Source organism: Mya arenaria, chromosome 3 (genome assembly GCF_026914265.1).
Source record: "Mya arenaria isolate MELC-2E11 chromosome 3, ASM2691426v1".
NCBI classification, from domain to species: Eukaryota; Metazoa; Mollusca; class Bivalvia; order Myida; family Myidae; genus Mya; species Mya arenaria.
The window spans coordinates 66,978,521-66,999,308 of record NC_069124.1 but is presented as its reverse complement, the minus strand read 5'-3'; the positions used below and the strand labels follow the sequence as shown (position 1 = coordinate 66,999,308).

Sequence of the window (20,788 nt, the reverse complement as noted above, 5' to 3'; positions counted from 1 at the left end):
TACATAACACTGTCACAGTATGAGCAATTAAACTTGCTACACGGCTTCGACCATATTTTGTAGCATTATTTAGAGTTTGAAAATATAGCGTCTCGCTGTTTGCATTTTAAGTTAAAACATCGTATGCAGGTTCTAGAAAGCACTATTTAAAATGAGACTTCTCGTGTTTCGGATTTTTTTATATATATATATATTGTGATATCGTTGTAAAAAGAGCTAACGTAATTTAATTGAGCATTATTTTAACGAGGCATTGACAACCATTTTCTTCTACGTTGGCATAGACCGTGCCGTTGGTTGCGTATCGTCTTTGAATAGTCAGTCATTTTAGAAACAACCTTCAATTAAAAAGAGAACCGTTAACAAGTAGTTTTTGTTTCTCCGTATGACAGAAATAAAGGCGGATACTGTTTAACAATATTATCCCTATATAACTCTATGGGCACTTTCGCCTCAGCGGATTTCTCCAAAGTTGGCAATGGGTAGTATATTTACTAGTACGTTCATCCACATGCCAAAACATAAACAGATCATAACTCACTTAAATATAACGCATGTTAAAAAAACGGCATCATGATTTATAAACTGACGTGATACGGCAGCTAATGAATGTCAGTTTTAAAATGTGAAAGCTATTTCATAGATAGCCTGCAATTTACCAAGAAATTAGTCAGGTTTAAATACACTAAATATAGTATACACGTGGCAATGCAAAATGCAGTAGCTAAAATGTTAACCATGTAGTATGGCTACTATGAACTTGATTTCAGACCTTAAAAATAAAATAATACATGAGTTATTATAGAAATAAACACGTTTGACAACTGTGCTTGCGTTCCTGCTCTGTGTTCAGAAGATCATTGCATTGACGTCATCAGTCACGTGGATTGTCGACAGTGTTTTTCTATGCTTGATCCGGGGCCGCAACAAACAAGGAATTGGGGCAATAATTTTGTCAAAAAGCAGACAATACAACATGAGCAACGGTTTCATGAGAGGTAAATACAAGACATCAAACCATACAGAAGCATAATTACGTAAATGGTGTTTGGTTTTTCGTCATTATTTGTCAGAATTTACTGTTCTCCTCTCGTGGCTTTATTTCGTACCCACAATGTTTCGTACGAAATTAACACTTCGCTCCTACTCCTAGATTGGCATGAGTGCAAAGGGAATAATAAGTTATTGTTGATACAGTTGATGCATGTTTATGTTATATTCCTCTTAAGATGTTTAATATGTTAAACTGATATAAATTTACAGGTGATCCAGCTTTCAAGAAGAACAGAATGCTTTCAACATGTATTTTCTTTATTGGCTTGTCTAATTTCCAGGAATTAATTATGATTATTATGATATTGAACTACTCATATTTAATTTCTCTTAAGATTGAAAAACAGTTAATGTTCCCACAGTTTTTCAGGATAATTAGATATTCATTAGTCCAAATTAACTAAAAAGTGAGTTCAAATAGGCTAAAAATCATTCCGGATCAATTATGCCCAGTTACCATTTCAGCCATCTTTTGTGTTATGGACAGTAGTATTAATGTTGATGATTGGTATGAACAAGTTTGATGTATAAAATATTGATTTTTTGTGTGGCAATATTTAAGACAAACGTGCTAAATAAAAGTAAGCTCTAGTTATTATTTTATCATACGATCAGATGCTGATACTGACTTAGTCAACACTAAGGATGCCTTTTATTATTGGAAGATCCACATATTTTCCCTGGAATATTAATTATAAATGTTTGTCTTAATATACTTGACACTGTTCATATTTCCTTAAAAAAATGCCATATTACCCAAACCTGAGTAACAGGCATCTAAAGACCAGAAGCTTGATATTGGTGCCTGATCTAGCTGTTGGAAAAACTTGACATGTTCATCCTTCCTGACTTTGATGTTTGTTTTCATTAGTGCTCAGTAGTTAAGTATTCCCAAATTCTTTTAAAAACCTTGAAACAGTAGATTTATCCAGTCCAAGAACTGTAGAATCAGACATCCTGATTTTTAATCATTCTATTTTTATGATTTACAAAATAAAATTGCCTTTTGTCTTCTGTCATTTTCTGTACACACCCATATTTCAAAGGCAGAATTTAAATGTAAACACACTATAGAAGTTGACATAATTTTGTTAAAAAATGATAACAGTAAGCTTCAAGTTCACTGTGTGATTTCACTTGAATTTACAAGATACAGGAAGTCATTGAAAAAATTCACTCACTGTTGGCACAGCGCTGTAGTCATAACTTTTACTTCTCATTTGTTGAAGAGAACTAAGTTTATACCCTCACTTTGTAATTAAGCCAAAAGTTCTTATATATAGTTAGCAGTAATATAAGTAATTTAACCTGGAAATTTGACAAGTTAAATTTGCTTAAACTTACACCTTCCAATCTTCTGACCATGCAGACAAAGATGTAGTTGCTGTTTCCACAGCAGAAGGGGTCGTAGTTATCACAGGTAATTGTCTCAAATCATGCTATTGGTGTTTAGAAATGTAGTAAGAAACATTTTCTGGCTGTTTTCTGTATTTCAAATTTAGTTTGACTCAAACTTAATAAAAACAACTGACATATGACTTTTTTCATGTGTTTTTATCACTTATACGTAAGAACTTAAAATTTATCATTTACAAGATGATGAAAACAGCCAGGGAACCAAGTTTCTTCTTGTACTGAACTAGACCCACCATAAAGAAATGGGTGACTTGATAACAGTTAACTCAAGTGTGCTATTGTAAAGGAAACATCAGGTAACAGAGTAATCGTGTACAAGTTGATATATATATATATATATATATATTTATATCTTAACTATATTACAACGCTTGTCGGACATTAACATATCCATTATTGACTATGGACAGATGTTTTATATATTTGTGACTGTTGCAGGCCTAGCAGAGCTTGCCCACGCTGAGTACCAGGCTGGAGACTATGAGTCCGCAGAGCAGCACTGCATGCAGCTATGGAGACAGGAGCCAGACAACACGGGTGTCCTGCTATTGCTCAGCTCCATACACTTCCAACAGAGGAAACTGGAAAGGTTGGCACAGTTTCAATGACATTTAATAGCACATGAAACTTTCAGTGATATTATTGTTGCTTTGGTTTTACATTTCAAAATTAACTGTGGGGATACTTGGTGCTGATTAATTTCAGAATAGCAATCATTTTAGATGACATATTATCTTTATTCTTGCAGGTCAGCATACTTCAGTCAGCTAGCCATCAAACAGAGTCCAACTCTGGCGGAGGCCTATTCCAATCTAGGAAATGTGTATAAAGAGAGAGGTCAGCTTCAAGAAGCATTAGAGAACTACAGATATGCAGTGAGATTAAAACCTGACTTCATAGATGGTTACATCAACCTGGCAGCAGCTCTGGTTGCTGCTGGAGACATGGAACAGGCGGTGCAGGCATACGTTACAGCCCTGCAGTATAATCCTGTAAGTTTGTGAATGCTTCATTATTTTCATGACTTTATTCAGTGTAGGTGAACGTAACAGCCCTGCCTCATAAGCTTGAAAGTTGGTAGATCTTCGTCTTAATACTTTATCATGTTGTTATGTTATAATCATACAAACTCACTAATTAAATGAGGCATGAAAATTACATGGCAAGTAACCAAATCTGGAGATCATTAATGAATCAAATTCTATCAAAACATGCGGTTATGTTGTATGTGTTGGAAAGCTGATTGTTGACGTATGTTGATGGTTTCAGGACTTGTACTGTGTGCGGAGCGACTTGGGGAACCTTCTGAAGGCTCTTGGCAGGCTGGACGAGGCTAAGGTAGGGGAGGTTACTCAGGCACACACTAATGACATATTTGCTTTATCATGATAATCACAATAAGTGACAATATTGAAAGATTAAGTGTTTATGTTTTAAGATAAAAACTCGAGTTTAATGTTAATATGCTAACCTAAACAACCTGAAGCCAAGTTGTATAAAATATTTTTATATTTTTTATAAGTAAGTCTCCAGCATGTTTATTGATTGGTTATTATCCAATAATTACTATAAACCAATGAAATGATCTAAAACTGTAGACTGGCTGTAAGATAACCAGTGGACAACTTGTCGATGTTTTGTACAATTGGCTACAGACCACCACTAAACAGTAACTAGAATTTTTTGTTTTAATTTTTAGGATGCTGCTTTTGTTATATTGTGTTGTTGCATTTTAAATAGATAAAACAGACCTGTTATACTAAAACCAGTTTAAAGAACCTTATGTGTGTCTGTTTTTGGGAGGTGGTGGGAATGATTGAGTACTGTTGAAAAAAAAAATGTGATCAATGTTGCCAATAATAAATCTCTGAATCTATCATCCCCAAGTTCCTGTATATTATAAAAAAATATGCACTGAATAACATTTCTAGTATTTAAGCTGGCATTTTACTAAAATGCTAAACATTCATTGTGTGTATTCAAGGTTTGTTCTGTCGTTCAGGAATTTACGGATTTATGCAGTTGGTAGTTCTTTCATGCCACCTAATTTTAGGCATTATAATGGGTTTCTTTTATTTCAATTTTATTATTGATCAACAGAAACAATCAAAATAGATATTTCCAATGGTTGATATGGCTTTGACCGATTTCAATTCCTGGTCTGTTTTATTTATTATGTTTGATTTGTAAGCTGTTTTGGGATATGGTCAACATTTTAGTTACATGTAAATTGAAAAGAAGTCTTTGTTATAAAGAAATCATGACTCTTTGACCATATTTCAAAACACTTATAAGATAAAATATGTATAACAATCCTTTTGGTATGTAAATTATGTGTTAAAAAATTCAGAATGCAATCAACCCAGCCACATTGCAGGTCTATGTTTGTCACGAAAGGATTGTTGCTTGTTTGTTGAGTGACCTTTGTTTTTTATTGACTGCGAACAACAAAAAGCAAGGGTTTGATGTTATTCAGTGGAATATGTATTGAATTCAGATAGCATCATTAATGTGCCATTTTTTATTTCTTTTTAATCACAAGGTTCTTCCTCAGTGTTATTATGTGTGGGAAACTGAGAGCTGAACGCCCTTCTGGACCGGGGACTGGTAATATATAAGTACTCGACCAGAGTATGCTTCAAGGAATAAGACTTTCGTCAAAGTCACCTACACTACGGCAATATAAGAAAGCCCTGCCGTTGAAGTTTGTAGGTATTGAATCAAGTCAGTCAGAAAGTTTCCTTTCTGTTAAGTCTGTCTTTAAAACACAGTTTGGCCTATTCTTTGGAAGGGAAAATACACAAGGATCATTTCATAGACTGACACAATTTTTAAAATGAGTGGATACTTTGGTTACCAAATAAAGCATATTAAATTTTTGATAGACTTTTTCATTTCAAAAATTATTATGCTTTCTCTGCGGCTGCTCGGCATAGGATGCGGCTTGCCCAGCAAATAAGTGCAGACATTTTTAATGAGAGTCATTTAAAAAAGTACTGAAGAAAGGTACGTAAGTGTTCTTCAAGCAGCGCTTTTGTGAGAAGAACACGCATCTTTTAAGACTACGATTTTAATTTTTATATCATACCTGAGTTACCTTACCTGAACAGATGAATATTTTGAGGGGGGGGGGGGGGGTGGAGAGGTCTTACAGGCATATTTTCATTCAAAATGTCTGGGCTTTTGGAATATGGCAGAAACAGATTTGTCAGAACATAACTGTGGTGTGTGTATTGTATAGACATTTAAGTTGCTCTGTGTTGAATGCAATAACTGAGTGGTTGTCACCTTTTGAAATACATTTTAAATGATTCTGAAAAATGGAAAATGGCTTATGTACAAGTTTGTAAACAAAACGAAATAATTTGGTCTATACAAAAACATTAAACTGTACCATGAATTGAAATTCTCATAGCTTGAATTTTGATTCTGTAATGCAATTTATATCGGGTGCCTCCATTTGATCAAAACATTTTGGACAGTTGCAGTATTCATAAAATGATATTTGATGTAAAACATTAAGGCAGAATTGCTTGGTTTTCATTCATGGCACAGTGGTTCTCAGTCATGTTGTCTCAAGTCTAGCCATACTCCAAATATCGCATGCTCTGCGTAGGTCATTAATACTGGAACTTTGCAAACAGCCTGCGCAAAAAAGTAAGCTTTCAGCCTTTTAAATATTCTCAATTGTATTTCTTTTTTCTAGGCCTGTTACCTAAAGGCAATAGAGACACAGCCCAACTTTGCTGTTGCGTGGAGCAACCTTGGGTGTGTGTTCAATGCTCAAGGAGAGATATGGTTGGCAATCCACCACTTTGAGAAGGTGAGCATCTTTAGAATGAAACTTGTTGGTATTTGCTGCACAACAATATGCAGCGCACACTAAATAAATGTCTAGATAATCACATCGATAAATAAAACAGAAATCCAACCTCCATATGATTTTTTTCATTCTATCATCATTTTGGCCTTCATCAGGTTGTATGCAATACAGGAAATCACATGTAATTTGACTATGTGTTGTCTCAGATTTCCAGTACACCTGATTACATATTTTAAAGTAACCCTAACTTTATACCTAATGGCCATTATGAAAATGTATACTATGAAGTGGTTCTTTCAGGCTGTTGCACTTGATGCCCATTTCCTGGATGCCTACATCAACCTGGGGAATGTTCTCAAAGAGGCTAGAATATTTGACAGGTACAAAATACTTTATTTGTAAGATAACAGGTTGATAATTGATGTTAATGTATACATAAAAGGCGCTTTAGTTAGTATGATAATCAAGCAAACATTATGAAAGGCATTTTTATTGCAGAGCTGTGGCCTCCTATCTTCGAGCGCTTAACCTCAGTCAAAACCATGCAGTGGTCCATGGGAACTTGGCCTGTGTCTACTATGAACAAGGGTAAGTAACTAGCTTTGTTCTGTAACAATTTAGGATTTATCACATTATTTACATGTTCATGATATATAAATGCAGGAGGGCAGGCAAGCAAGTTCCATGAAATGTGATAGAGCTTCTTGGGAGATCAGCAAGCGTGCCATCCTGTATTCATACAGCATGAATACACTCAAAAATGTCCTTAAATTTTAAATAATTATTCAATCCTCTACAATTAAATATTCATGTTAAAGAAGTGTTACTGACACTCTATATGTTTGTACTCTAATCCAATCAATATGAACATCAAGTTTCTCAATGCAAACAAAATAGGGGAATGTAAGTATGTGTTAGTGAAGCTGAGTAATTCATATCAATAGGATTAGATTCCTCTGTGTATCAAGTTTGTCTGTAAAATGTTACTTTCTAGTGCAGAGAATTAATAAGAAAACAAGTCTACATTAAATGTAGAAGACTTAAGTTACTGATTTATGAACTATTCTTGTATGGATATTATGTTAATCAGTAATGAAATATAATATTCCTTCATTCCCAGCTTGATTGATCTGGCTATTGATACATACAAGCGAGCCATAGAGCTCCAGCCAAACTTCCCCGATGCTTACTGCAACCTAGCGAACGCTCTTAAGGAGAAGGGTAAGGTCCAGGAGGCTGAGGAATGCTACAACACAGCCCTTACACTTGCTCCGAACCACTCGGACTCTCTGAATAACTTGGCCAACATCAAACGTGAGCAGGGTAACACTGAGGATGCCGTGAGTCTGTACCTGAAGGCCCTTGAGGTTTTCCCAGAGTTTGCTGTGGCCCACTCCAACCTTGCCTCCGTCTTACAGCAGCAGGGGAAATTACATGAGGCACTTCTTCACTATAAGGAAGCCATTAGGTAACTAATCCTAGTTGAGGTCACATCACTTTTACTTTAGTGCATTATTTTGCCTTGTCATCATAAGAAGTATTTCGTTGATTTTGTGATTCATTGATTTTGTGAAAATTGCTGTTTTCTTTTAATTCATAATGTTTAACTTAAATTTAAGCTAAATTAAAAAAAGCTTATGGTTGAAACAACTTTCTTTTTCAATTCAATGCATCATTTATCGCTACATACTTGAACAAAACTCAAAATAAAAGTTAATATGTAATTTATTATTTTCTTTTCAGAATCAACCCCACATTTGCTGACGCTTACTCCAACATGGGCAACACACTGAAGGAGATGCAGGATGTGCAGGGAGCTCTACAGTGTTACACCCGCGCCATTCAGATCAACCCCGCATTTGCCGATGCACACAGTAACCTTGCCTCTGTACACAAGGTACGCCATTTTATGACTGCTACATTTTCCTAGCTTAGTAGTTTACATCCTTAGAGATCAAGCTTTTTCTTTGTCTTTTTCATTGTCCATGGACACAAATATCAGTAAACCTTTTTTGTCTTCATCACACATACTAGTTACTTACTGTTTACAACATTTAAAGTACTAGTACATCTATTAAAAATTTACTATTTTAGTCTTTTAATTGGAAACACTGCCACAAGATGCCTTCCCTTCATAAGCACTTGACTGTTTGATTGCAGGATTCAGGGAACATCCCTGAAGCCATTCAGTCCTATAGGACAGCCCTCAAGTTGAAGCCGGAGTTCCCAGATGCCTACTGTAATCTAGCTCACTGTCTACAGGTAGTCAAATTGAATCTTAAGTTATACTGGTATAAGCCTATTTTAATTTATATATAGCTATTAATCCCTTATATCTGCATAATCACAAATGCTAGTAAAGAATAACAATGCATTGCAAAAGCCAAATGACCCCAGTATTCATATATCAGGGATGTGAATTGTCCGCAGATTTCTGCGGATCTAGGGACCAGTTATAAATATTTTTAACTGAGTAAAACTTGGTCGCTTTTGGTTGATACTTCATTCGTTGTTAGTATAAACAATTCAGTTTTGCTTCTGCGATTGTGTGCTTTACACTCTTAGACCCACCATGGGGTGCTAAGTGCCCTCAGAACCCACCACAAATTGTTTCAGCCTTACGCTGCAAGGTCAATCACAACCCTCTATATTGATTATGTTCTAATTCTCAAGGGATGAACATGTGTGTGTGCTATATTGTCCTTCATAAGCTTAATTCCTTTCTCTTGTCCGCCAGATTGTGTGTGACTGGAGTGATTATGGTGAGCGTATGAAGAAACTTGTACAGATTGTGGACGACCAGTTAGAGAAGAACAGGCTGCCCTCCGTCCACCCTCACCACAGCATGCTGTACCCTCTACGACATGATATGAGAAGGGACATAGCAGCCAAGCACGCCAACCTTTGCCTTGAGAAGGTGCCATATTTTCTCAACTCCTGTTGCCATGCTAATGTGATGAGCATTTTTTATGTCTATGCATGTCTTGTGAAGTGTGATTTTCTGAAACAAGATTTGCTCTGTAAGAAAAATGGTTAAATGTATGGGTTTTTTTTACATCTGCAGATCAACATCCTACACAAGCCCTCATATGAGCACCCTAAGGACCTTACAGCCAGTGGGGGTAGACTCAGGATTGGCTATGTAAGCTCAGACTTTGGCAACCACCCGACCTCTCATCTCATGCAGAGTGTACCTGGCCTGCATGACAAGGACTCCGTGGAGGTAATGATATAAGAATAAAGTTAATCAAATTTTAGTATGAGGGCCATTTAAAAAAAGTTATTTGGATTTTGGTGTTTTCTCATGATGTTTGGTAAGAGTATAAATATACTAGGGTATTATTTTGAAGAAACTGCAAAAATGAGCAAAATGCATCAACTTGTTTGTGTTTTGATTGTTGTTTTTTTAGCAATAAAATACTTAGGCAAAACACATGGTTTAAAAGGGTGTTAGATGTAAATGTTAGTGATTAAACATAATATATGCATGCAAATATGTCAATGGTGTCTGTTTACAGATATTCTGCTATTCATTGAGTCCCGATGATGGAACCTCATTCAGAGCGAAGGTGTCAAAAGAATCGGAACACTTCCTAGATTTATCACAGGTAACATTTGAGCTTTCATGGTGATGAATAGCATATACTGGTTAATCTCTGATTACACGTTATATTGACACATAATTGATTAAGAGTAAGAATTCATGAAATGGCAAAGTTTTTTTTTTTATGACGCACATGTTGTATTTAATACTATCGAGGTTTCAAACTTATTAAAAATTCCTATTTCATTAGATTCCCTGTAACGGGAAGGCTGCGGACCGAATCAGCGCTGATGGAATCCATGTCTTGGTGAACATGAATGGCTACACGAAAGGAGCCCGCAATGAGCTGTTTGCCCTCAAACCTGCTCCTGTTCAGGTACAATATGACATCAGTAGAATGTTGTTTTAATGATAAACTTGTAAAGATAATGTGGGCAACAAGAAAACAAACAGGTGGTCTTGAATTAGTTATCATTAAAACTGACAATCTTATACTTGTAAAACTTCCATATTGTTCCATGTGCAATGTTTAAAAAGGTTTATATTTTGACGAGACTTTTTTATCATCTAGGTGATGTGGCTGGGCTACCCAGGCACGAGTGGTGCTCCGTTTATGGACTACATAGTTACAGATTCATTCACTTCACCTATAGAACTGGAAAACCAATACACTGAAAAATTGGTAAGCTCTCTTCATTCATGTTAGGGTTTAGTTGTAGTTGTTAACGATGAAAGTATAGGCTTCGCTTTCAAAAAAAAATATCTCTGCATTCATAGAGAATATTTTTGGACAAAAATAATAAGCCTGATATATTGGCTCAGGATAAAATGAGATACCTAAGGAGTAATTGAAGACATATTTATTCAAAGAAACCTGAACACAACTGAAACCTTGATTCTAAGATTAACCTTTTACATGTATTTCCATAATAAGACATTCATGCTGGACACATTTTTTGCAAGATTAAAATCCTATTTCTTTATAAAGGCGTACATGCCGGACACATTTTTCATCGGTGATCACCGCCATATGTTCCCACACATGCTTGAGAAAATAATGGTACGCGGAGAAGAGGGTGATGAATTCTCTGACAACAACATCGTCCTCAACGGCATTGACCTAGTAGACATCAAGTCTCACACCTCTGTCAAGGTGAGTTTTGTGCAGTTGGAAAAAAGAGATGATTCTCTTTAAAATAGTAGGAGAGAGGTTCAATTAATTGAAACTGAATGAGAGTGCATATATATCATGCACAGTTAAAATAACAGGCTTTGCAATTTACTAGGGGCGGCAACGAGTAGTCAAATTGGTACTCAAGGACTCGGACATTTCCGATCGAGTACTCGGGTACTCGATTACTCGGATAACTTTAATTGGTTTTCGGGAAAGAAAAGTTTGTGTATACATGTATGGGTTATGTACATTGTGTGTTGGTCGTAATATTGGCCATTTCATCTTTAAATAAGACTGTCATTATGTACCTTGACAGAGAAATCAATAAAAGGAAAACAAATATTGTTTCATGCTTTTAAGTTGTCATTTTCATTTCATTTTACACTTATATATGTAGTACTAAAATATGAATGGAAAGTAAAACTGAGATCATGTTCGAGCGTCGAGATGATTGAGACTACACTCAATTATGAACAACATACAGAATTACAATAAACGAAAAAATTATTTATAAAGTGTCAAGTTGTTTACTCTACGAAAAACTATTTAAAATGACTGTTCTTCATACTAAAATATTGTTGCTTTCCTCATTAATATTCATTTTTCCATGATTATGATATCCACCAATCAATTGTGACAATCATTGCAAAAAATACGCCCATTCAGAAAACATTGCATGTATCGCTCGTCAGCGTCCATTGTTTGGTGAAAACACACTAATTGGTAAACAAAACAATTCTGTAGGAGACGTTTTGCTATCAAAACTTCGCTAATTGATATCAGTGCTATTTGCAAATTAGGGCCCTTTCTTGACAGTTTGCAACTATCACAACAACTGTCAAATAATTTATTAGTATCAATTGTGTACACAGTGGGGATAAGAGGGGCCGTAAATTGTCGACTAGCTTGGAAACACGAAAGATCTTTTACATACGTCTGTTAATTGTGAATCTGGTGAATTTTATAAAAAACTGATTTTTTTTTTTCGATGATTGATGGAGTACTCGAGTACTCTGGTACTTGTTGCCACCCCTACAATTTACAATAACAATTACAAGAACAATAAAATGCATGGTTGCACCAAGTATATGGAAATAGTAATTTCATGAGGTTTAACCCTGGCATGCCATAAACTGAATATAGATTAATTATTTTAGCCAAATGGAAACCTCTAATTCTCATTCGCAAGTGTAATGTTCTTTTACAGAAGGTGACAGTAGAGTGTGCCCCTGGGCAGACAGTTGACGAGGGAGATGGACAGCCAGGCCGAGTGACGTACGAGAGTATTTGTCTGCCTGTGCGAACAGTCCTTGCACAGATGAACCAGACAGGGCTCGCCCACGCCTCCATCTCCAACATCACAATACAGAACGGCGTCACCACAACACAGGTGAGGGTGACAGAACTGATACTGAAGTGGTGGGGATAGTAGTAAAAAAGATGTTTATTCTCTGAGAGATGTTCTTTTTGCTTGGGATAGTTACGCTCTTTTGTAAATGGAATGAATGTATTAAATTCTTTTTGCTCATGAAGTCATGTTGAAAACAAAAGGAATTTTAATATGGTTTTCAAGTTATTTAAAAATAAATTCTGTCCACTCCAGACAAACAACAAGTGCGCTACTGGTGAGGAAATCCAGAAGCATGTCATAATCAGTGCACGCTGCCACTACGGCCTCCCAGAGGATGCAGTTGTATACTGCAACTTCAACCAGCTGTACAAGATTGACCCGGACACCCTAGAGATGTGGTTTGATGTGCTCAAGAACGTGCCCAACAGCGTTCTCTGGCTGCTCCGCTTTCCAGCCGTTGGGGAGCCCAATGTGCTGCAGAGCGCCAAGAATGCCGGCCTAGACAGCAGCAGGGTTGTATTCTCTCCAGTGGCTCCAAAGGTGGGTGGAACTTACAGCGAGTTTCCAAATAGTGTTTAAGGAATACCTTTGAAAAATAAATCTCTAAAAAGCTGGGTCGTATTCTCTCCTGTGGCCCAAAAGGTTGTTGGAAGTTTTAGCTAATACATGCTCTTAAATAGGGTTTAATAAGTATCTCCCTTATAATTGGAAAAATCATTCTCTAAAAAGCTGGGTCGTATTCTCCAAAGGTGTTTGGGATTTGGTATTTTTACTTGTGATATAGGTTGAGAAATTGAATCCCTCCCAAATTATTCAACAGTCTCATTCTAGCAGCTGCAAGGTTGTATTATCACATGATACCCAAGGAGTGAGTGATGTTTAGAATATTTTAAAAGAACTAATACCTGAAAGTTTCTCATCAAATATCTGAAATGTTTCTCCTCAGATTTTGTCTAAAATATGTGATAAAACAGAAAACCACTCCTGTAGATAATGTTTCCAAATCTTGAAAAGAACATGTGCATGTACAAATATGTGAATCTAAGACTATCCAGAAATGTTCTTTTGTATATGTTTGACCATATAACTGTATACCGATAACAATCTAACTTGACATCTTTTATGCAGGAGGAGCATGTACGTCGTGGTCAGCTGGCTGACGTTTGTCTGGACACGCCCCTCTGTAATGGCCACACCACTGGAATGGACGTCCTTTGGGCAGGAACCCCAATGGTCACTTACCCGGAGGAAACACTTGCTTCCCGCGTAGCTTCCTCTCAGCTGAAGGCCCTGGGCTGCCCGGAGCTGATTGCCAAGGACAGGGAGGATTATGTTAGGATTGCTGTAAAACTTGGGACTGACAAAAGCTAGTGAGTGTTTAGATTTCACTTACATATAAAAAAAAAAATCTAAAATACCTAGGTGTAAAAGTGTAGTAAAGGATTTCAAGTGTGCTTTGAATGATACGTATGTTAATGGACATGAGTATGTATGTATGTATGTATTTTTAACCAGGTTTTCAACGAAAACCGGGTTATTATAATGAGGTTGTCGTTTTTCGGGCGTCAAACATTGGTTTCTGTTCAATAACTTTAGTTAGCATTGATAGATATTGATGAAACTTGGTGTGTAGGTAGCTTATGTGAAGAGCTAGCTTGGGATTGCTATTGAGGGGGGAGGGGCTACGGTCAAGGTCACTGTTACTTAAAATAGAAAAATGGTTTCTGCCCAATAACTTTAGTTAGCATTGACCGATATTGATGAAACTTAGTGTGTAAGTTGCTTATGTGAAGAGCTAGCTTGGGATTGCTTTTGAGTGGGGAGGGGCTAAGGTAAAGGTCACTATTACTTAAAATAGAAAAATGGTCAAGGTCACTGTTACTTAAAATAGAAAAATGGTTTCTGCCCAATAATTTTAGTTAGCATTGACAGATATTGATGAAACTTGGTGTGTAGGTAGCTTATGTGAAGAGCTAGCTTGGGATTGCTTTTGAGTGGGGAGGGGCTAAGGTCAAGGTCACTATTACTAAAAATAGAAAAATGGTTTCCGCCCAATAACTTTAGTTAGGATTAACAGATATTGATGAAACTTGGTGTGTAGGTAGCATGTGAAGAGCTAGCTTGGGATTGCTTTTGAGTGGGGAGGGGCTACGGTCAATGTCACTGTTACTTGAAATAGAAAAATGTTTTTTGCCAAATAACTTTTGATAGCATTGATAGATATTGATTAAACTTGGTGTGTAGGTAGCTTATGTAAAGAGCTAGCTTGGGATTGCTTTTGAGGGGGGGGGCGTCTCTTTTTTATAAAAGTAAAGATTAAGTCATACAACAAATTAATTGGCTATAATTTCTGATTGCCCATAACCAAAACCTGGTTTCGTCACATTGCGGCGCTTCTAGTTTACCCTTTCTTTTACTGATAAGCATAATTAACTTCCCTATAGTACGGGCATGGATGTGCTTTTTTACTGTTAAAGTTCTATGATAAGGGGAGTAGCAAGGAGCAGCTGTTGTGGCCACTTGTTTATGAAGGAAAGGGTTAGATCAGGTTATGGTCGGGATCTTGTATTTATTATAAAAAGTGAGCAAATGTTTTGTACCTTTAATATACTCTTTAACAAGCTTTTTCTGCTTTATTTCAGTTTGAGTGCCATGCGTGCAAAAGTGTGGAAGGCCAGACTAACAAGCCCATTGTTCAACTGCAAGACATACGCACGAAACCTTGAGCGTCTCTTCTGGCAGATGTACAAGGTCTACTCGCAGGGAAGTCCGCCACAACATGTTACACAGCTAGAGTAGAGATATGCAGTAGTGATCTTACTCTCCAATTGTATATTCTTGGGTTTTCATAGGAGTTACCTGTACCTATTTGTAATAGATATTACAAGAGTGATTGTAAATGTCAAACTTTGTTATAATACAGAGTTTCAACCCCTTTGAAACAAAAATGTGCTTCACCTGATTCCCCTCACATTAAAGTACTTTGTTTGGTCTTCATCTTCAGTATGCATGTCTTCTTTCTTTAAGTATGTTGATTATTATCTGTATGTTAATATAAAACCATGTTTTTATTGCACAGAAAATCCAGATATGTGAAAGAAAATACAATGGATTATTTGTCTGATAACATTTGTTATGTTTAATATACATGTTCTTGGCAATTGTTTGACAATTGTTACCCAGTGCATATTTCTATTTTGACCTGTGAATGTCGTTTGACCTGTAAATGTCGTTTGACCTGTAAATGTCGTTTCATCACTGACACTAAACTAAATGTATACTATTTATTCATATATGAATATCTGTATTTATTTCTTTAAGTGAACTTGAGATAAATGGAATTGCTATCTGTTATAGAAAGTATGTTCAAATTTTATGTCTTGTTAATGAATAATGTATTTATTTCAATTGTAATCTTTTACAACACTGTTTTAATCATGTAGCTTGTATATATAATTGTTGGGAGTCTATTGTAAATAAACTTTTAAGTCGCTTCGCCTTTTCCATTTGCATTTATAAAAGTATACATGACAAACTATGACAGAAGAAACTATGCCGGTCCGTCCGTCTGTCCGCACATTACCAAAACCTTATGACATATTTTCATGGAATGGACGTCATAGAAATGCACAATTTCTGATGGTTGAACACACTTATTGTTGACCTTGGCAAGTTAATCATTGAACGTGTTAGTATTGGATGCTTCTTACGTACAGTGGGCTCGAACTTCTTGTTTGACGTGGAATTTCTATAGGATTGTAAGTATGATGCAGTAGCTGTGCAAGACATATTTCGTTGACCTCGACCATGGCGTCCTGGAGATATTCATAATACATGTATCGATCCTAAATATGTTGGATACGATGTTCCGTATGTCAGTGATCGTTGACCATGACAAATTGCTAACGTAATATTGTCTGAATGACTTGTGTGTTAAATTAACACTCGATGTGTTGCAAAGGTAGCTGCATTCCCGTGAGGAGTCGAGTTTATTTTCTCATCCTAAAAAAGGTATGCATTATGCATTCAAATGGGAATAATTCCTAACAAAAAACTACATGGAACATGTTCACAAAGCTAAGTTAATGTGCACCATGTGTGTAAAAGAGGCAGGTCCCTTCTGAGACAATTGCCGAACAGCCATAGCATAAAACTGGATCGCTCTTTCGTTTGGTCAAAATAAGCCGAAATGTTCATTGATTGGTCAATATACTAGTATATCGAATATTTGCTACCGACCACTCAAATAATTGAAATGTGCAAGCTAGGCAAAAGATAACCAATGGACAAGGTTTTATATAATTGTAAATACAGTTAAAACAAAAATTATGATATTTAGTAAGGCAGGGAGATGAGAAATGATTTAGAGTTTTATTACAGTAACGAAGAATTAGGAATCGCAAATAGGTTTTCATATCTTGGTGTGGTGTTAAGTAAAGGAGGATCCTTTTCGGATTCCCAAACTAAAATAGCAGGTCAAGCGCTTAAAGCCATTTTTCAAATGAATAAATACCTTTTTAAGTTCACTTGTCTATCAGTAAAGCATAGACTTGATCAATTCGAAAAACTTATTGCCCCAATTTTAAATTATGTAGGAGGAGTTTGGGGGTTTATCCAAGGTAATGCAGTTGAAAGAGTTCATCTACAATTCTGCAAACGTCTACTCAGTGTCAAAAAGACAACACAGAATGACTTTATTTACGGAGAATTAGGAAGATTACGTTTTAAGACAATTAGATATATGAACATATTTAAATACTGGGTACAACTATTGTATACAGTTAATAACAAGTACATAAAAAAACGTTTATATTATGCTTAAAAATGACATGGAACGAAATGCAAACAAGCCAAATTGGTGTTCACTTACTAAAGACCTTCTTTGTAGTCTAGGTTTATTTGATGCATGGTTTTATCAAGGAATAGATAATGTTGAATATTTTTTTTCATTAGTGAAACAGCGGCTGAACGATAATTTCATCCAGGATTGGCACGGTAGACTTAATGCATCGAGTAGAGCTAGATTTTATATTAATGTATCAAGTTTTAGACTTCAGCCACACCTCAAAAATGTTAAATGTTACCAAGTTCCGTAAGTCTATGTCTATGTCTATTGCGGCTGTCCTCACACAGATTAAGCATTGAAACAGGCAGAATCAGATAGATGGAATAGACCGCAATCAAAACCATTAAACGAACGTATATGTACCATTTGCAATTAATTAGAAGACGAGTATCATTTTGTTTTAGAGTGCACATTGTATACTGAACTCCGAGCTAGATATCTACCTAGGTATTAATGACAACGTCCCAGTATGCATAAATTAATGGAACTTTTTAATATCGAAAATGAAGCTATTTTGAAAATGTAAAAGTGTACATTTTAAAGGCATTTGAATTAAGAAACACTACGTTATATTCCATGTAAATTGTATAGGTTTGTTGTAATTCTCATCTATTTGTTTGTTAAGAAGTACACAGTAACTGAATCAAGTACTCTTATGAAGACAAAGATAAATATTAACTATTAGTGCACCTCTCTATATCTGCATAATTATGTAATTATCATTATAATTTATTTCATTCTTTTTCATAAATTGTGTTTATTGTGTTATTGCTGCTTTTCTCGCCATTGTATATGTACATGACCTTCTTGGAATAAATGTTCTGTTCTGTTTTATATTCATTGTAACTGGCTGCTGTTTAGCATACTAGTATGTTTGGCTTACATCCCAGGAACAGTTTTGATGTTATCAGGGGCGGATCTAGGATTTGACGTTAGAGGGGCGTAACTAATAGCCTAAGTTTTTGACATGCTACCCTCCCTGATAACCGAAATTTATATGGTTTAAAGTATTGGCAGGGAGCTTTGGGGAAAGGGGGGCGGAGGACTCCATGGTACTCTCTAGTCCGAAATGGCGCATTTTAGGCGTATGTTACATGGTCACATGAGTGGATTGTTGGTTACCGATTAAAATGGAGAGAAAAATGTGTTGTGTGTTTCTGGCTTCCTGCTTTTCTTGCTTCACGTCAGTCCACACATTCGAATATGACAAACCAAGTATGACCGTCTAAAACAATAGAACACATTCGATTATTGTGAAATTTGACTCCACGGTTCTGTTAATGCAAGTCAGTCGTTCAGATTGCGAAATTGGCTTTAAAGTAGTTTTAGATATCAAATAAAAATGTGAAAAAGGAGATTGAACAAAGAAATCCACTACCAATGTGAAACTTTTTTTTTTCAAAATGGGATTTTCAGAAAACATCCGTGCAACCCACACAAGCTCTAAAGTTGGGACGGTTCTATTGTTGGTCGTGGCGGTATTCTATGGTTTGGCCACCACAACGGTGGGCTGGGCTTTTGACCAGGATAGTTCCGTCACCATGCTGTACGGTTTATGGACGAACTGTAGTTGTGATGGTCTCCAGTTTGTAACGGTGACCTTTACAGGGTCGTGCGCATGTCAAAAATTGGAGATAAATGACGACATAACAGGTACGTCAAAATGTTCGATCATTTTGAAGCTTCGCCTATTGAAGAAATAATCTTAGAACGTTTATGTTTCTTATTTTTACTAATATTGAGTCTGTAAAGTGAGTTTAAGCCGTTTGTCATATATAAAGTATCCTTGTCATTGTCAGACTCGGGGTATAATACACACGTTACCAGTAGCGTTACGCATATTTTGAGCAAAGTTCATATCTAGGGCATGAATATTGTCAAATTATCATCCTTGATCGACTGGGAAAAAAACGGACCAACGTTTGTATGCGATTTACTTGTTAAAGACATTCACATTACGTTTGAATTGATACATGTACTTGAAATGTCCTTTAACTCTGCAGGTTGGTACCGAGCGTTAACCAACATTGCATTGGTCGCCGGCGGTCTGTTGTTTGTCGCCTTTATTTCTTCATTAGCCGGAATATGCTGCACCATGAGCAACCGGATACTGGCAGCCACCAGTATGATTGTGGGGTTAGCAGGTACCACACGGCAATGGGCCGATTTTTCAGAAATTTGTTGAAGTTAACCACGTGATTAACGACATCGTTGTTAACTTTTAAACGTGAATAACTGTTTTGCTCATGTATTTAAATAAAACAATTGTGGCTGCACAATTGGCCCTAATTTTTTAAGTGTATCAATTAAACTTCAAGAGCGGTAAAGATCTGAAAGTTAACAACGATGACGTTAAACAATTGTTAACAAAGTTTTGAACAACAGACCAAAAATAGCAAACGATATAGTTCGAGTTTTGCTTCCGGTTTACATAAGTCAAGGCCACCTTTAAGAGTGAACAATCAGACAGCCTTTTTACGTCCCTGTTCCACATACTCATATTTTAGCTTATGTAGCTTATGGACTATGTTGAAATAATGAAGCACAAAAATATGAACACTACCCACTTTGTTAGACGACCTTTCAGCCATCCTAGAAAAGGTTGAGGTCACACTGATCGCTTCTTTAACAAGCATTCTAACATGGTGTCATGAAACTTGGCGCACTTATAAAACGACGTACTGTCGGCTTCGTTTCTTGGTCGTGCTGGATGTCAGGCAGCAATAGTTTATTGCTGCAGTATGTGTTTTCTGGGATGAGATTTAAAAACAAATGAAATTCCCGTACAACATCAAGAACGTTAAGTTTAAACTTAAAGAGTGGTCTTGTGCTGTGGGGAAAACCGGATTACCCGGAGGAAACCAACTTTTCCGGCTTGGTGACCACAAACCTAACTCACATGCGCCCAAAACGTCAGAAACGTCAAACCAATGTGTTAGATAAAGAGTATGGACATGTATTGGCAGACAATATTAAAGACGCATATGTAGTTCGATTAGTTTTATAGCATTTGAAAACTATGGTACAATTCTGCATGACATGCTTTTACAGGGTTGAGTATGGCGACAGTCGCGGTCCTCTTTCCCCAGTACAAGCTTGACCCTTCCGACGGATACACCTACTTCTACTCCTGGTACGCCTGTCTTCTGGCCGCCTCGGTGTGTCTGTTCGTCGTTACACCCCTGCATTTCTACGGCTACCCGAGAAAGTTTGAATCTGTGGCGCCTCTCCGCGGCCTCCGACGCTTGGGGCGGCCGACAGCGCGTAGGCGAAACAAAATTGATGTTGAACAACCAGAAGGTGGTCAGAACAGGAAGTTAAATATTCAAAAGAAGGTTGCGCCTCATCCTTTGGACATATTTGAACAAAGGATGAAAGAGAGTTGATGACCTACACAAATGAAAAATACATATATCTTGAGTATTGACTGTTATTATTTTTTCCCACAGTTTGTTGCCACTTATTCCATTTACATGTACATTGTTATGTTATCAACACTTCGTAGTCCTAAGTAACGATTTCCTTCAGAAGACGGAGTGATCAGTTTACGATCGAGCTAGGTCTGCTTAAGGGACATATCC

At 36.5% G+C, this 20,788-nt stretch overlaps 2 protein-coding genes across 3 annotated transcripts; both read left to right on the top strand.

The window, feature by feature from the left end:
• The first annotated feature begins 890 nt into the window (after positions 1 to 890).
• Positions 891 to 15,854, top strand: LOC128227167 (UDP-N-acetylglucosamine--peptide N-acetylglucosaminyltransferase 110 kDa subunit-like). Of its 2 annotated transcripts, XM_052937425.1 has the most exons (21): positions 891 to 998; positions 2,423 to 2,473; positions 2,908 to 3,058; positions 3,218 to 3,461; positions 3,739 to 3,807; positions 6,176 to 6,292; positions 6,593 to 6,672; positions 6,791 to 6,880; positions 7,413 to 7,760; positions 8,036 to 8,189; positions 8,453 to 8,554; positions 9,030 to 9,209; positions 9,357 to 9,515; positions 9,811 to 9,900; positions 10,087 to 10,212; positions 10,408 to 10,518; positions 10,825 to 10,989; positions 12,218 to 12,400; positions 12,614 to 12,901; positions 13,490 to 13,731; positions 15,004 to 15,854. In XM_052937425.1, exons 1-21 carry the CDS (start codon positions 977 to 979, stop codon positions 15,158 to 15,160), a joined length of 3,129 nt encoding a protein of 1,042 aa, XP_052793385.1. In that variant the 5' UTR covers positions 891 to 976; the 3' UTR covers positions 15,161 to 15,854. The 2 variants fall into 2 exon arrangements, with proteins under 2 accessions (XP_052793385.1, XP_052793386.1); XM_052937426.1 differs by lacking the exon at positions 2,423 to 2,473 and having other exon boundaries at positions 896 to 998.
• A 2,637-nt stretch (positions 15,855 to 18,491) lies between these two features.
• Positions 18,492 to 20,607, top strand: LOC128226594 (uncharacterized). The gene is made up of 3 exons (XM_052936548.1): positions 18,492 to 18,860; positions 19,211 to 19,351; positions 20,259 to 20,607. The coding sequence occupies exons 1-3, from the start codon at positions 18,611 to 18,613 to the stop codon at positions 20,591 to 20,593; spliced, it is 726 nt and encodes a 241-aa protein (XP_052792508.1). The 5' UTR covers positions 18,492 to 18,610; the 3' UTR covers positions 20,594 to 20,607.
• Positions 20,608 to 20,788: the final 181 nt, after the last annotated feature.

Bases quoted from the DNA above. Each gene is read 5' to 3' on its own strand.
- LOC128227167 (XM_052937425.1), top strand. From the start codon at position 977: ATGAGCAACGGTTTCATGAGAG. The intron at 3,462-3,738 runs GTAAGTTTGTGA...TGATGGTTTCAG, and splicing joins CAGCCCTGCAGTATAATCCT to GACTTGTACTGTGTGCGGAG. The intron at 10,213-10,407 runs GTACAATATGAC...TTTATCATCTAG, and splicing joins TCAAACCTGCTCCTGTTCAG to GTGATGTGGCTGGGCTACCC.
- LOC128226594 (XM_052936548.1), top strand. From the start codon at position 18,611: ATGGGATTTTCAGAAAACATCCGTGCAACCCACACAAGCTCTAAAGTT. The intron at 18,861-19,210 runs GTACGTCAAAAT...TTAACTCTGCAG, and splicing joins GATAAATGACGACATAACAG to GTTGGTACCGAGCGTTAACC. The intron at 19,352-20,258 runs GTACCACACGGC...ATGCTTTTACAG, and splicing joins TATGATTGTGGGGTTAGCAG to GGTTGAGTATGGCGACAGTC.